Raw genomic sequence first — 16,990 nt, forward strand, 5'->3', positions numbered from 1 at the left:
GACAGTAAATTGACCCTTTGTCTTCTTAAAGGTTATTAACTAACAGGAAATTCAATATCCTTTACTTCATATTTTCAAACGTTAAGACAATATTAAGACAAAACAGGCCAAAAAATTCTTACTTTGATGGGAAAAAAAATTTCAAATTTTATCTTGAGCCATTTAGTTGATTTTTTTCCCTGTGCTGAGCATGTCATAATTTGGATATTAAAATAGCAATTGTTAATATTGAGACTTCTTAATTTTAATCACATATGAGTTTTAATTTTTCTTAAATTATAACAAACAAACAACATCCTTTCTCCACATCATATTGAGTTAGTGCCTAATCCAGTAATCCCTCTAGTACTGACAAGGCATTTTGGGGATGTGAGCTGAATAACCTTTTTTTAAAATTATATATGCCAGGGCTTCCCTGGTGGCGCAGTGGTTGAGAGTCCGCCTGCCGATGCAGGGGACATGGGTTCGTGCCCCGGGCCGGGAGGATCCCACATGCCGCAGAGCGGCTGGGCCCGTGAGCCATGGCCGCTGAGCCTGCGCATCCAGAGCCTGTGCCCCGCAATGGGAGAGGCCATAACAGTGAGAGGCCCGCATACGACAAAAAAAATAATAGTAATAAAATAAATAAATAAATAAATTATATATGCCAAAAGTAATTTGAATTATTTCCCTCCAAAAGACATCTACGTAATTAGTTTGTAATTTGCATTGTAAAATGCAGTCAAGATGGTCCTATAAATTCCTTTCTGGCATTCTCATCATATGACCTAGAATTACAAATCAAAGATGGATCATTATAGCTTAGAAATTCAAAAATCAAAATTTTTAGGATGAAATTATTGTTAAATCAAGACATTGACCTAAGATACGATGAGCACAGCAGTTCTAAGTGTGCATGACTAACAAGATATTTCCCCCAAAGAATCCTCTCAAGAATCTGGCCTAAGAACACTAACCCTAAGTTAAAAGTGAAAAGTTTGTTACCACTGGGAGGATTATAGACTTGATCTTAATAAATTTCCTGAATAATTAAAGAGAAAGAAAGGATAAAGATAGAATAGGGAGAGATTATGTCAGGAAAATGACAGAAAGAATGCTAATGACAGGCAAGACAGAAAGTCCTACAATCCATAATCCAGTTGAAAAGGAAAGGAGACAGAAATGCCTTACCCCAGCCTATCAAGGTGAAGCCCCACAGGTACTTGGTGTCCGAAAAGAATGCCACAAAGATTAAACTATGCAGATAGAGGCCTTCCACCAAGATCCAATAGTAGTTTGTAGCCAAGAAGTAAATAAACATCACAACTGCAATCTTGCACCCAATCTGTTACAAATAAACCAACATTGCACCATATTAGAATTCCTAATTGTACTGGTTCCAACATTAGACCACTAAAAAGCAGTTCCTAAAAAAAAAAAAAAAAAAAAAAAAGCAGTTCCTCCATTTCTTTTTTATAACCTAGTATCTCTTGTACCTGGGAAGGCCAAGACTTTTGAAAGAGATCAGAACAAAGTTATTTTAACATAGCATTTCTAAGACTGCTGGTTTGATTCTATTTTTAAAATAAGATTTTTATTCCTTTAGAAGTTACAAGAAATCACTTTTCCTTAAGTTTTCTTGTTTATAAAAATACTTGATCATCAGAGAAAATTAGGAAAGTAAAGAAAAGCATAAAGAGGAAAACTTAACCATCATTCTACCATGAATTTATTTTATTCTGGTCTTTTTTATGCCCTAAAAGTTAATGGCTTAAAATGATAAACATTTAATATGTCTTATGAATCAATGGATTGGCTAGATGATTCTGCTGATTTGGGCAAAGCTCAGCTAATCTTGGCTAGGCTCACTCATAGAGGTCTACCCTCAACTGACACACCATCACACTTACTTCATTCTAGTTCATTTAAAAAGTCACAAAGCCAATCCAGAATTAGAATCAGCAGAGACAACAATGAACTACAGGGCAAAGGGCAAAGATACCAACAGCATTAATTCACACGATCAATACAATCAATCTATTCTACCTAATTTCCAGATATATTGCTTCAATGGTGATAATGCTTCTCATTAACTGAATTATTGGGTGATTCTACTTACTAAATAACAACAGGACATTTAAGAGCAGAATCAAGTACCATGGAATCTTATTTGGGAACAAGTCTTTGAGTCTACAATAAAGGAACTAAATGCCCTGGGTTTTTAAATCCCAAGCTCCTAGTCTTGCAGGTGGGCTTTTTACTTTTGAAAGTGGTGAGCCAAGCAAGGGCTCATGGTGAAAACACTTACATATTGTGATTTGTCCACAGGAGGCACTTCTACGGAACTTTGTAGGTCATCTTGCATTATCAGGGACTGCAGCTCCTTTACTCCTATGTGAGCATGGACCACTCTGTCCTTGACAAAGATGCTCACAGCTCTCAGCATGAAAGACACAAATAAGTGCATGTGGATATAGTTCCTAGTACAATGCAATCGTCTATGGAGAGAAAATATTCAGTATTTAGATTTGAATAAAATTAGAAATGGAGAAAGAAAATAAATAAATGAGCTCAAACTCCTCCCAAAAAAGAAGAAATATAATAAACCTGAACAAAGACAGAAACAATTGGGGTCAAAAACTAAAATGTAGCTTTTTGAGAATTAATTTCAAATTTATCCTGATCAGCTACCATGGTTATCCAGATTATGCAGTGTTAAATATTATGCTACATTATACTATAGCATTACATTATACTATATATTAAGGTAATAAATAATTGATGGAGAACCACCTTGAACAGGGATAAGCCTTATTAAAACTGGAATGTTCACATTTTCAATATATTCTCTATAAGAAAAAGTAAGATATTTTGATAGAATTACAATTTTATTTCCTAGGAATGTCAGAGAAAAAACAAGCTTCCTTTAATATAAAAAGCTTTGGAATTATAAAAGGATCTTAGACACAAGTTAAGTCAGTAACATACTCAGGAGTAGATATAGCAGCATCAACTAGTACAGAAAGGTAACTCCAAAAAAAAAAAGATTCCTTTTAAGTTTGATTAAAACAAAAACAAAAACACCAGGAAAAGGGATGTATAATCTGGTCAAAAGGCCCAGCTCTACCATTGCTTGACTATGAAAAAAGCTGAGCTTTCGTGTACAATGAACACATTGATGCTACGTCTCTTCCTGAAAAGACAAAGTACTCAAGTATAAGGAAGTAAGAAATGTTTTAATCCAGTAATATATTTTTATATTTCATAATATAGAATCTACTGTTAAATACTCTGATAAACTATTATGTAAACTGAGGAATTATTACTTAGTCATTTGTATCCTCCTGAAATTTCACATAACTTTTATTCTCATAAATATCTATTTATTATTCTGAACAACCACAGCTAAGTTTGATGTAATGGAATGAACTCTGGATCCGAGTCAGAAGATGAAGGTTCTGTTTCCAGCTGGACCACCTATGACCTTGTGACTTTGAACACTGAGCTTCAGTTTCTTGTCTCTCAAATGAGATCATCCCTGCCAAGCCAACTTCACGAGGTTATTTTGAGGAATCCTTCTACAACCCCACAAATGTGATCGTGTTACCCTTCTGCTTAAAAACTTCATTGGCTCCCTGTACACTACCAAGACAAAATTCAAAGCCCTTGACAAGAGCCTGTAAAATCTAATGCTACAAAATCTAGTTTCTCCCTGGCCATTCCCATATGGCCACTCCTCCCTATGCATCAAATGCTGCATTCATATGGGACCCTTCTATATTCCCTGTGTATACTCTGCTCCTTTGTGCCTCTGACCTTTGTACATTCTGTTCCCATCATTTGGAATGTGCCAAATTCCTTCTCATCATTCAGTATCAGCTCACACACCAGTTGTTCTGGGAAATCTCTCTCCCTTATCTTGTTAGTTTTAGACTAGTTCCTTAGTATTCCCAAAGCCCTTTATGAAACCTGCATTACAGTACTAATAATATTTTAATTGATAATCATCTAATGTGTCAGTTTCTCTCAATACATGCACTAGTAGTGTACATACTACTTTTCTGGTCTTCAACATATCTTAACTTGGCCTCCATCAATACCAAAAAGGGACTATCACATGATAGAGAAAAATGCTTGTTGAACCAATGGACTAGTAAATCAATAAAGTAAAAGCTTTGGAAATATAAACTACACCACTATACTACTACTATATGAGAAACTGTTGGAAGTGGTTGGAATATTACAACTAGTCATTATTTATTGATTCACCAAACATTTACTGAGCACCAGGACATATCAAGTACTACTGAGAGTGCAGCAATGAGCAAACAGAAAAAAATAAATGCCTACTCTTGTGTGGCTTTACGTTCTAGAGGGAGAGACACAAAATAAAAAGATAAATAAATAAAACATCAGATAATACATTAGACAGCTATAAATCAGAGGAGAAACGTAAACTAGGAAATAGGTATGAGAAGTTTCAAGGAAGAGAGGATTGTAAGATAATAGGAAACAAAATATAAAATTTTTCTTTTAGTTATAGTTTCTGTTAATTTCTAAATCCTCTGTTTCCATTTTCTAATGTATCATCTAACCTCACTCTTTCTTTTCCTGCATATAATTTAGCACTAAATTTTTCAATTGTACAATCTTAATTTAATATATCTCAAAACTGTCCATTTCTATCCAATCCCCAAGGCCACTGTCCTAGACCAGGCCACCATCTTCTTGTCCTGGTGACTCTACTAGCATCTTCCAAATGGGCTTCCTACCACCAGTTCACACTCCACCTTACAATGCACATTCCATGTCACTGCTCTGCTTAAAATCCTTCATGGCTCCTCACTGGCTCTTAAGGTGAAGGTCAGATTCCATATACAGGTCTCAATACCTTCCCAGCCCTGCTTACCTCTCTAGCCTCAGTGTCCATCACCTGCCTACAGCAAAATTCTCAATTCTCAGATATTCCATGCTTTATCTTGAACTAAACTTAGGTTTGGAACTCTCTCCTCAGTCTCCCCTTTTGGTTAAATTTTGTGTATATTCATGTGTCATTTGGGAAGTCTTCTCTCTTGTCCCTCCTCTGTCCTCCCAAATCACTATAAGCCACCTGAATCACAGCATTTCTCAAACTGTAAACTCATTGTTTTCTCAGCTATTTGTGTCACAAACCAGCTGCAAGCATCAGCTTATACACATAGTTCTCTGTTTTATCTCCATATTGGTGTTCAAAATTCTGTGTTGATTTAGATTAAGTTGAATTGAATTAGACAAAGTTTAAGAGGATAAAAATTAAACCACAGCAAAAGCAATAAATACTATTTCTTTATATATGATATCAAATCAATTAGAGATTATTTAAAATGAATTTCTGTCCCATGGCACCAAAATCACTTGGGAAAAGTGAAATAAGTCTTTATATCATGAGTGAAAATTTTTGTAACTCACTTGACAATAGTCTGTGTCACTTTGCAAAAATATAGTACAATGCAGATCTATTGGCTTAATGGTTTCATACTGCTTTGGTGCTTTAAGTTTTTAAACAAACAAACAACAAAGAAGAACCCTGAATTTTTCATCAAAAATAAATTGTCAAAGTCAAGTAATTTTACACTACAGAGTCAAATAATTTTACACTAGACTGAATTCAGAAACTTGTGTTTGGGAAAAGTATTTGGAGGTACAGATTATGAGAGGTCTGTGTCTTTGATGAATAAGAAACAGAACTGCCCCTTCATGGAGAAAGTGATTGGGAATCACTCACCTGAAGTAACCAATGATGAGAATAGCCACCGCCAGAGATCCAAAGGAGACAGAGTAACCAATAGTGTACATGACATAGAGGCGTTCAAAGAATTCTTGCTGGAGGGCAACAGATTTAATCAGAAAAGCAGGTTTGAACAAATAATTTGATGTAGATAAACTTAAAAATCGTGCTTTTAACCTCTTTAAAGATAGGCAACGTGTGACCACATTCGTATAATATACAGGTTATTTTTCTGGCCTTCCTTTTACTCCCTAAATTCAAGTCAGGGTTAAAGATATAATTAAAATATTTGGCATTTCTTCTTGCTTAAGTGAGGCCAAATTCAATGTTACAAAATTTACTTCATGTATTTTTACAGTGTTCATTTTAACTAATTGGAACTGTATATCTAACATGTGATATTTGGAGTAAATAAAACACATGTTACAGACTATTTTAAAACTGGTAAAAAAATATGTCACTTTGGAATATTAGTTCTAGTTTTCTTTAGCTTTTTTATTGAGCTGTAGTTTACATGAAACAAAATGTGCAGATTTAAAATGAGCAGTTTGATGGGTTTTGACAAACCAAGTTCGTTGTGCCACTTGCTAGTCAAAAATCCACCCACCATCCACCCCCAGGTAACTACTGTTCCAATTTCTGTCACCACAAATTGGCTTTATCTGTTCATGTACTTCGTATATTTCTCAACTGTTCTTATACTTCTTGGAATTATATAGTATATACTCTTTTTGTCAATATACTGTTTTGATATTCACTGATATTGTTGCATGACTCAATAGTTCATTCCTTTTTTTGTATTTTAAAATAACTCTAGATTCAAAAGAAGTGGAAAAGATAGTAAAAAGGGTTCTATGTACCCTTCACGCAGTATCCTCCAATGCTTACATCTTACATAAGTTCACTAAAATATCAAACCAGGAATTGGCATTGGTGCAGTTCATGTGTTTACAGTTTTGTGTCATTTTATTACATATGAAAATTTTTGTAACCTTCTCTGCAATCAAGATACAGAACTATTCCATCACCACAAAGATGTTCCTTGTGCTGTTTCCTTTACAGTCATACCTACCCTGTTCCTCTCCACCATCCTTATCACCTGCCAAACATTAATCTGTTTTCTATCTCTATAATTTTGTCATTTCATAAATGTTATAGAAATGAAATCATACAGAACATGATCTTTGAGATTGTTTTTTTTCACTCAGAGTAATAACCTCAAGATCCATTCAAGTTGTTACACATACCAAGTTTGTTCTTTTTTATTGCTGCATAGTACTGCATGGTATGCATGTAACCTACATATACCATATTTGAAATGAGTTTCAAACTTTGTAGATAACATACAAAGTTGGGTCATGTTTTTTATAGACTCTTTCAATCTCTGTTAATTAGTATATTAAGACCATTTGCTTTTAATATAATATTGATATGTTAAGGCTAAGTCCATCATTTTATATTTTTATTTTCTGTTATGTTTTTCATGTCTGTGTTTTGCTTTTCCTGCTATCCCTGGTTACTTGAACATTTTGTAGAATTCCATTTTGATTTATATTTTTGTATAGTGCTTTCGGTGGTGGCTCTCGGTATTATATTATATAGCTTAATGTGGAAGATTTGATCATTGAATTTTCACCTTTCTTCTATTCTAATTAAACATTGAAAAGTATAAATCTTTCTCTACACTCTGCTTTCGCTGTTTCCCACAATTTTTTATATATATTGAGCTTTCATATTTATTCAGTTCAAACTTTTGCCATTGGTCACATAATTTCCAACTATTTATGAATTGTATACATATTTTAATTTCTTTTCAATTAATTATTTTGTGGTCAGAAAACATACTCCATAAGATTTTAATCTTGAGATTTATTGAAACTTGTTTTATAGCCCAGCATATGTTCTATCTTGATAAAACTTTGGTGAGTACTTTAAAAGAATGTAAATTTTGCAGTTACTGTGAATGCTATTCTATAAATGTCAATTTATTCAAATTGTTTGAAATATATTCTGTAGAAGGTTTTGTCCAATTGTTCTATCAATTACTAAGAAAATGGCATTCTTTAAAATGTCAACATGCTGGAATTTGGTTATTTCTCCCTTTAGCTCTGACAAATTTTGCTTCATGTAATTTGAAGCTCCTAAATGCATGTATATTTAGGATTATTTCCTCTTGGTAAATTGATTCTTTATAATTTGAAATGTCCCTCCATCTTGGTAATTACATTTATCTGTATCTTTATATTTAGAGTACATTTCTCAAAGACAGCAAACTACTGATTCATACTTTTATTATCCATTCTGACAACCTCTGCCTTTTAAGCGAAATGTTTAGTTAACTTACCTTGAATACAATCATTGTTATGGCTGGGTTTAAATCTAACATATAGGTATTTGCATTCTAAATGTCCTATCTTTTCTTTGTTCCTCTGTACCTACTTCCTTACCTTTTATTGAGGGGTAGGGGATGGGGAAATCAATCAAATAATTCTTAGTATTTCACATGTGGGTTCGTCTTGTTTTGTTTTTGGGTGGGGGGCAGTTTAAGGGATCTTAGTTCCCTGACCAGGGGTTGAACCCTGGCCCTTGGCAGTGAAAGTTTGGAGTCCTAACCACTGGAATGCCGGGGAATTCCCAAAACTTGTGTTATTTTTTAGCAGTTACTATAGAGACTTGGTTATGCATCTGAACTTATTAGAGCCTACACTTAAGTAATATTGAACTATGTCACCATATAAATAGAACTTTATAATCATGTACTCAATTTTGCTCCCCTAGCCTTTGTTCCTTTTAGATTTTGTTCTGCATAATTTATAAACCCCAATAAGAGACTATTATGTTTGCTTTAAGCAGTCAACAGATTTTAAATGAATTAAATTATAGATATAAAGATAGATATAAACATAGCAATAAATAAGGATAGGTATATAGTTTTGTTTATTATTTTAGTCTGCCATTTTTATCCACATATACACCTATTCTGGTACTCCTTATGCCTTTCTGACAATCTATGCTTCCATCTGGTATATTTCTCTCCTGCCTAGAGAATTTTTTTGAGCATTTCTTATACTGAAAGTCTGATGAAGATGACCTGTCTCAGATATTTTCTGTCTGAAAAATATCATTATTTTGCCTCTGTCTTAATGAATATTATCACTTTAAAGATATCATTCCATTGTTTTCTGGCCTCCACTGTTTATTACTAAAACACAGCATCTTTTCAGTTGTTGCTCCCCTGAATATAATGTGCCCTTTTTCTCTCACTGCTTTTAAGATTTTCTTTTTACTTTGATTCACAGCAGTTTAATATGATGTGTCTAAGTATGGTTTTCTTTTTATTTACCCTGCCTAGGGTTTGCTGAATCTCTGGAACCTGTGGATTGATTTATTTCATCCATTTTAGAAAATTATGGGCTATTGCCTTCTCGGATATTTATTTTGTCCTATTCTTTCCCTCTCTCTTTACCTCAAATTTCACATATGTTTAGACAATTACATATTATCTCACAGTCCCAGATGGTTCTGTTTTTTAAATTTATTTTTTCTCCTAATGCTTCAGTTGGATAATTTCTACTGACCTCTCTTTAGGTTCATTGATCTTTATCATGCTGTGTCCAGTTTGCTGTTGAGCATATCAAATAACTTCTTCATTTTTTAATTGAATATTTCAATTCTACAATTTCCTTTTTCTTTAAATTTTCATTTCTCTGCTGATTTTGCCATCTGTTTTATGCACCTTTTTCACTAAATCATCTAACATATTTATAATAGTTATTAGCAAGTCCTCATCTGCAAGTTACAACATCTGGATCATCTGTTTCTTCCTGCTTTTGTTTTTACTCTAGATTTTGGGTCCTTACCTTGTAATTTTTATTACACTACATGCATTGTAGGTAAAAGAAGAGTAAGGACTGGAGTATGTAATATTAACAGCCTGAAAAGGGCAGTCCTCTTCCTCTACCAGGCTTCTTGGGTTGGGAGGATGGATTACTTTGTTTTTAAACTGGGATTGGGTTTGTTGTAGTGCTTTGGTTTTGTTTTTGTTTTTATGATTCCTTTTATCCTGATTTTAGGTTTTGAGAGCAGATTCGAGACTTTTCCTTCAGCAGACCATGGGATCTGAGCACCAGCAGCCTCTAGTGGCCAGTATATGAGTTTTAGTCCATCTGACAGTATTCCAAGCTACAGAAGGACTCTTTCTGCTTCTTGAACCATCCATCAGCTTTGGAGCTGCTGGAAATTTCACTTTGCTCTCCAGCTCTGCCCTGGGCTTTCTGCGTCTCAGAAGATGTCACTCCATTATGCTGCTCTGCTCCAGTTCTCAGCTAGCCACTGCCTTGCTTTGGATGAAGACCTCCTGTGCCTAGGAAAGATCTTTCTCAGCTCTATTTTGTCAGGCTGCTGCCTTTCACTTAGTGAGATTTGTCATCTTGGGGGTTTGTCTCAGCTTTCCTGCCCCACCCCTGGTCTATGAGCTGCAGCAGTCCTGCACTTAGAGAGAGCCACAGATACCCCAAGAGATGTCTCTTAGCTCCTCTGTTCCATCCCATGCCTTCAGCTAGCAGCTACCTCTCATTCTGTGAGGGTCCTATGCACATCTTGGGAAATTTCTCTTGGCCCACCTGCTACACCCCAGCTTTTGGCACACTGGCTCTAGACACTCAGTGAAGGCTTATGGGAAAGAACTGGCTGATGGGTAATAGCTCACTGTGACTGGGGTTCATTCCTTGGAATTCTAAGCCCTTATTCCAGTCCTTGTCTGATAAACGTTGTTTTAAAAGTCTGGTTCTTTTCTTTTTATCCCCTTCCATAGCCTGGTTGCTCCTCTTCTGGTGCAGAGCCAGGGATAAATGCAGCCATAGGTCTTTTCTCTCACAAGAAGAGCTTTCCCACTTCTGCAATTAGGTTCATTTAGATTTCTTGGCATCCTCAGCTTACTGATATGTTTTTACAAATTATTAATTTTGCATCTTACTCAACTTATTCTTATTGTTGCAACTTCCCACATCCTGACTTTGACTCTTGTTCCTGTTTTAAAACATTTATTAAATATTATTTTCTCTTAACAAAATGTTAAACTTTTTATAGAAAATATCTGGATAATGTGTAAAATACAAAAAAGAGAAGGAAAAAAATTCCCTAATTCCCACCAAGCAAAAAGAAACACTGTATTTCATGTATTTCTTTTCACTCTATTTCTATGTATCATTTCCTACTGTTTTGAATATTTTCATTCCCAATTTATATACAAATTTATTATCTGATTTTTTTTTCCGGGTAACTGTATAACAAAGGAATTTCCCAAGACCACAAACTCTTTACACAAAATATATATTTGAGCTTATTTAACCATTTCTTCATTGGAAATTTAAATTCTTCAGAATATCCACTATAATAATTAATGGTTCAATGAATATTATTCCATTCAGTTCCCCCCACTTCAAATCTTTATGCTTGAATCTTAGAAGTATAATTATAAGATCAAAGGATATGACCCCCTTGAAATTTCTTAATATATATTGTTAAATTACTGTCCAAAAGTCCATATAACATTTAGACATGAGATATATGGTAATTTCTATAGTATGCTACTATTTAAAATATCATACTCTAAAGAATTTAACAACCTCATGGCCCATCATAAGAGTTTCCTTGCTTTTTTTATTGAAAGTAATTAGCTCATTTTGTCAAGTCAATGATATGGAAATTATTTAAAGAACAAAACAATAGATGTTTTAAAAATCTTTACCTTATTTCCCCTATAAAGATGTGGCATTTATTCTAAATGCACTTTTTCATTTTTACCTTTTTTTATACAAAAACTCTGATTATAAGTGTTAATAATTAATATCTCATAAGTAATATCATTTTGCCCACACTATATCAAAACTTTAGAAGGTATCCAGTTTTCTTATTAAAAGATATTTACATTTCTTAAGTTTTCTCAAATTATTGCTTAAGGGTTGTAAACAATAGAAAACACTATATTTTTGATTAAGGAGATAAAGTTACTTACACTAACAAAATTAATCAAATTTTTCAGTTAACTTTTAAATCATGTTTACATAAAATAGTATATATTTTGGGTATTTCACTGTCCTTAGCTATTTTGACTCTTGGAATACATAGTAATTAAAAAGAATGGTTGTAATATTCTGAATAGAGTTCAGTGTAAATAAAATCATGATATAATTTAATGGCCATTTAAAAGCTGTTAAGACTTGCCCTGATCATCATATAATGCACAAATTCATAGCAGAGTATACTAAATATTGTTAATGTTTATTTATATCAATGAAATTGAAATTATTTTGAAGTATTTTATATTAACTCATTGTTGGCTTTGGTTCCATTGTAGAGTACATAATTGTCTCCTCACATTGACTAATTTTATCTAAGAAGCATGTCAACAATGAAATACAAAACTGAGGTCTTTTGGCAATTTACTAAAGAGTCATTAAGGTGGTAGTGCTTTGTGTTAGAAAAAAAAGTTAAGAAAAGAAGTTCTGACTATTAATGCAAAATCAAACAGGGACTTCCCTGGCAGTCCAGTGGGTAAGACTCTGCACTTCCAATGCAGGGGGCGTGGGTTTGATCCCTGGTCAGGGAAATAAGATCCAACATGCCATTCAGTGCGTCCAAAAAAAATAAATCAAACGAAGAAAACTCCAATTTACCACTTCTGCCACTGCTCTCCCTCCCTCCCCACCAGAAAATAAATATCATCAAGCATAAAGAAAAATGTCTAATGTTAGGAGAGTTATGTATTATGACTGTTCTCAGGATCCTCATAAAATAATTTATACATCAACTTATCATGTTCATTCCTAGCATCATATGCTTATAGCATCACACATTTTACTGATGAGATCTACGTGATAGGAATTTAGGTATAACTTTTAATCCACCACATATAACCTAAAAGTAACTATCTAGAAGTTTTTGAAATTTACATATGATTACCATACTGGAAACAGCACTGATCCTGCCATGATCTAGCTGTGTCACTTTGACCAACACTTAAACTTTGGTTCTGAATTGACTCACACGTGTAAAATTAAGGTATTGTGTGAGAAGACCTATAAGACACCCCTTGCTCCTCTTTAATTCTGAAACTCTAATCTTTCATATACTAATGAAATCACCTGCTGGCAAATCTTATGATATGGAAAATACATCTCTAAAATACAAAGCTCCTCCAGGAATACAGAGTGAGATGAGATGTAGCCATTCATAGGTAACCAAGAAAAAAATCATGTTGCTGACTACCAATTTGAATTTTTATACATAAATAATGTAGCATCATATAGTGTAATGTAAACATAATATAATACAACAGACACATATTTATAAGTATATATGCATATATCTCAGCCAGGTCACTCTAACCTAAAGAAAATATCAAAATGTTTCAGGTCCTAAAATAGATAATGAATGAGAACTTACTGTATAGCTCAGGGAACTCTACTCAGTACTGTGTGGTGACGTAAATGGGAAGGAAATCCAAATAAGAGGGGATATATGTATACGTATAGCTGATTCACTTTGCTGTACAGTAGAAACTAACACATTGTAAAGCAACTATACTCCAATAAAAATTAATTTTTAAAAAATAAAATAAAGGACTTCCAGGGAAGATGGCAGAAGAGTAAGATGCAGAGATCAACTTCCTCCCCACAGATACACCAGAAATACAGCTACAGGTGGAACAACTCCCACAGAACACCTATTGTACGCTGGCAGAAGACCTCAGACCTCCCAAAAGGCAAAAAACTCCCCCACGTACCTGGGTAGAGCAAAAGAACAAAGAAAAAACAGACAAAAGAATAGGGACGGGACCTGCACCACTGGGAGGGAGCCGTGAAGGAGGAAAGGTTTTCACACACTAGGAAGCCCCTTTGCAGGCGGAGACTGCGGGTGGCGGAGGGGGAAAGCTTCCAAGTCGCGGGGGAGAGCACAGCAACAGGGGTGTGGAGGGCAAAGCTGAGAGATTCCCGCACAGAGGATTGGTGCCGACCGGCACTCATCAGCCCGAGAGGCTTGTCTGCTCTCCCACCGGGATGGGTGGGGCTGGGAGCTGAGGCTCGGGTTTCGGTCTGAGCACAGGGAGAGGACTGGGGATGGCAGCATGAACACAGCCTGAAGAGGTTAGTGCGCCACAGCTGGCAGGGAGGGAGTCCGGGAAAAAGTCTGGAGCTGCCGAAGAGGCAAGAGGCTTTTTCTTCCCTCTTTGTTTCCTGGTGCGCGAGGAGACGGGATTAAGAGCACTGCTTAAAGGAGCTCCAGAGATGGGCATGAGCCGCGGCTGAAAGTGCGGACCCCAGAGACAGGCGTGGGACGCTGGGGCTGCTGCCGCCGCCAAAAAGCCTGTTTGCGAGCGCAGGTCACTGTCCACGCCCCCCTTCTGGGGAGCCTGTGCAGCCCGTCACTGCCGGAGTCCTGGGATCCAGGGACGGCTTCCCCAGGAGAGCAAACAGCGCGCCTCGGGCTGGTGCAATGTCACGCCGACCTCTGCCACCGCAGGCTCGCCCCGGACTCCGTGCCCGTCCCTCCTCCCGGCCTGAGTGAGCCAGAGTCCCTGAAGTGGCTGCTCCTTTAACCCCGTCCTGTCTGAGCGAAGAACAGATGCCCTCCGGGGACCTTCGCACAGAGGCGGAGCCAAATCCAAAGCTGAGACCCGGGAGCTGTGAGAACAAAGAAGAGGAAGGGAAATCTCTCCCAGAAGCCTCAGAAGCAGCGGATTAAAGCTCCACAATCAACTTGATGTACCCTGCATCTGTGGAATACATGAATAGACAACGAATCATCCCAAATTGAGGAGATTCTTGGTGCTGCAGTCAGGAGTCAGTGCTGTGCCTCTGAGGTGGGAGAGCCAACTTCAGGACACTGGTCCACAAGAGACCTCCCAGCTCCACATAATATCAAACGGCGAAAATTTCCAGAGATATCCATCTCAACACCAGCACCCAGCTTCACTCAACGACCAGCAAGCTACAGTGCTGGACACCCTATGCCAAACAACTATCAAGACAGAAACACAGCACCACCCATTAGCAGAGAGGCTGCTTAAATCATAAAAAGTACACAGACACCCCAAAACACACCACCACACGTGAACCTGCCCACCAGAAAGACAAGATCCAGCCTCATCCACCAGAACACAGGCACTAGTCCCCTCCACCAGGAAGCCTACACAACCCACTGAACCAACCTTAGCCACTGCGGACAGACACCAAAAACAACGGTAACTACGAACCTGCAGCCTGCCAAAAGGAGATCCCAAACACAGTAAGATAAGCAAAATGAGAAGACAGAAAAACACATAGCAGGTGAAGAAGCAAGATAAAAACCCACCAGACCTAACAAATGAAGAGGAAATAAGCAGTCTACCTGAAAAAGAATTCAGAATAATGATAGTAAAGATGATCCAAAATCTTGGAAATAGAATAGACACAATGCAAGAAACAGTTAACAAGGACACAGAAGAACTAAAGGTGAATCAAGCAATGATTAGAAACACAATAAATGAAATTAAAAATACTTCAGATGGGATCAATAGCAGAATAACTGAGGCAGAAGAACGGATAAGTGACGTGGAAGACAAAATAGTGGAAATAACTACTGCAGAGAAGAAGAAAGAAAAAAGAATGAAAAGAACTGAAGACAGTCTCACAGACCTCTGGGACAACATTAAATGCACCAACATTCGAATTATAGGGGTTCCCGAAGAAGAAGAGAAAAAGAAAGGGACTGAGAAAATATTTGAAGAGACTATAGTTGAAAACTTCCCTAATATGGGAAAGGAAATAGTTAATCGAGTCCAGGAAGCACACAGAGTCCCATATAGGATAAATCCAAGGAGAAACAAGCCAAGACACATATTAATCAAACTGTCAAAAATTAAATACAAAAAAAACATATTAAAAGCAGCAAAGGAAAAACAACAAATAACACACAAGGGAATCACCATAAGGTTAACAGCTGATCTCTCAGCAGAAACTCTGCAAGCCACAAGGGACTGGCAGGACATATTTAAAGTGATGAAGGAGACAAACCTGCAATCAAGATTACTCTACACAGCAAGGATCTCATTCAGATTTGATGGAGAAATTAAAACCTTTACAGACAAGCAAAAGCTGAGAGAGTTCAGCACCACCAGACCAGCTTTACAACAAATGCTAAAGGAACTTCTCTAGGCAAGAAACACAGCAGAAGGAAAAGACCTACAATAACGAACCCAAAACAATTAAGAAAATGGGAATAGGAACATACATATCGATAATTACCTTAAATGTAAATGGACTAAATGCTCCCACCAAAAGACACAGATTGGCTGAATGGATACAAAAACAAGACCCATATATATGCTGTCTACAAGAGACCCGCTTCAGACCTAGAGACACATACAGACTGAAAGTAAGGGGATGGAAAAAGATATTCCATGCAAATGGAAACCAAAAGAAAGCTGGAGTAGCAATTCTCATATCAGACAAAATAGACTTTAAAATAAAGACTACTACAAGAGACAAAGAAGAACACTGCATAATGATCAAGGGATTGATCCAAGAAGAAGATATAACAATTGTAAATATTTATTTACTCAACATAGGAGCACCTCAATATATAAGGCAAATACTAACAGCCATAAAAGGGGAAATCGACAGTAACACATTAATAGTAGGGGACTTTAACACCCCACTTTCACCAATGGACAGATCATCCAAAATGAAAATAAATAAGGAAACACAAGCTTTAAATGATACATTAAACAAGATGGACTTAATTGATATTTATAGGACATTCCATCCAAAAACAACAGATTACACATTTTTCTCAAGTGCTCATGGAACATTCTCCAGGACAGATCATATCTTGGGTCACAAATCAAGCCTTGGTAAATTTAAGAAAATTGAAATTGCATCAAGTATCTTTTCCGACCACAATGCTATGAGACTAGATATCAATTACAGGAAAGTATCTGTAAAAAAATACAAACATATGGAGGCTAAACAATACACTACTCAATAACGAAGTGATCACTGAAGAAATCAAAGAGGAAATTAAAAAATACCTAGAAACAAATGACAATGGAGACAGGACAACCCAAAACCTATGGGATGTAGCAAAAGCAGTTCTAAGAGGGAAGTTTATAGCAATACAATCCCACCTTAAGAAACAGGAAACATCTCGAATAAACAACCTAACCTTGCACCTAAAGCAATTAGAGAAAGAAGAACAAAAACA

At 36.2% G+C, this 16,990-nt stretch overlaps 1 protein-coding gene across 2 annotated transcripts in view; it reads right to left on the reverse strand.

Annotated features, from left to right (window-relative positions):
• PTH2R (parathyroid hormone 2 receptor) overlaps positions 1-16,990 on the reverse strand; it is an 87,792-nt gene that overhangs the window by 42,443 nt on the left and 28,359 nt on the right. For both annotated transcript variants that reach the window (XM_060106790.1, XM_060106789.1), the window contains 3 exons: positions 5,744-5,841; positions 2,288-2,477; positions 1,171-1,324 (listed from right to left, as the gene is read on the reverse strand). In XM_060106790.1, coding sequence (XP_059962773.1) covers positions 1,171-1,324; positions 2,288-2,477; positions 5,744-5,841 — 442 coding nt within the window. The remainder of the gene's footprint in view (positions 1-1,170; positions 1,325-2,287; positions 2,478-5,743; positions 5,842-16,990) is intronic.

Source organism: Mesoplodon densirostris, chromosome 8 (assembly GCF_025265405.1).
Source record: "Mesoplodon densirostris isolate mMesDen1 chromosome 8, mMesDen1 primary haplotype, whole genome shotgun sequence".
In the NCBI taxonomy this organism is placed as follows: domain Eukaryota; kingdom Metazoa; phylum Chordata; class Mammalia; order Artiodactyla; family Ziphiidae; genus Mesoplodon; species Mesoplodon densirostris.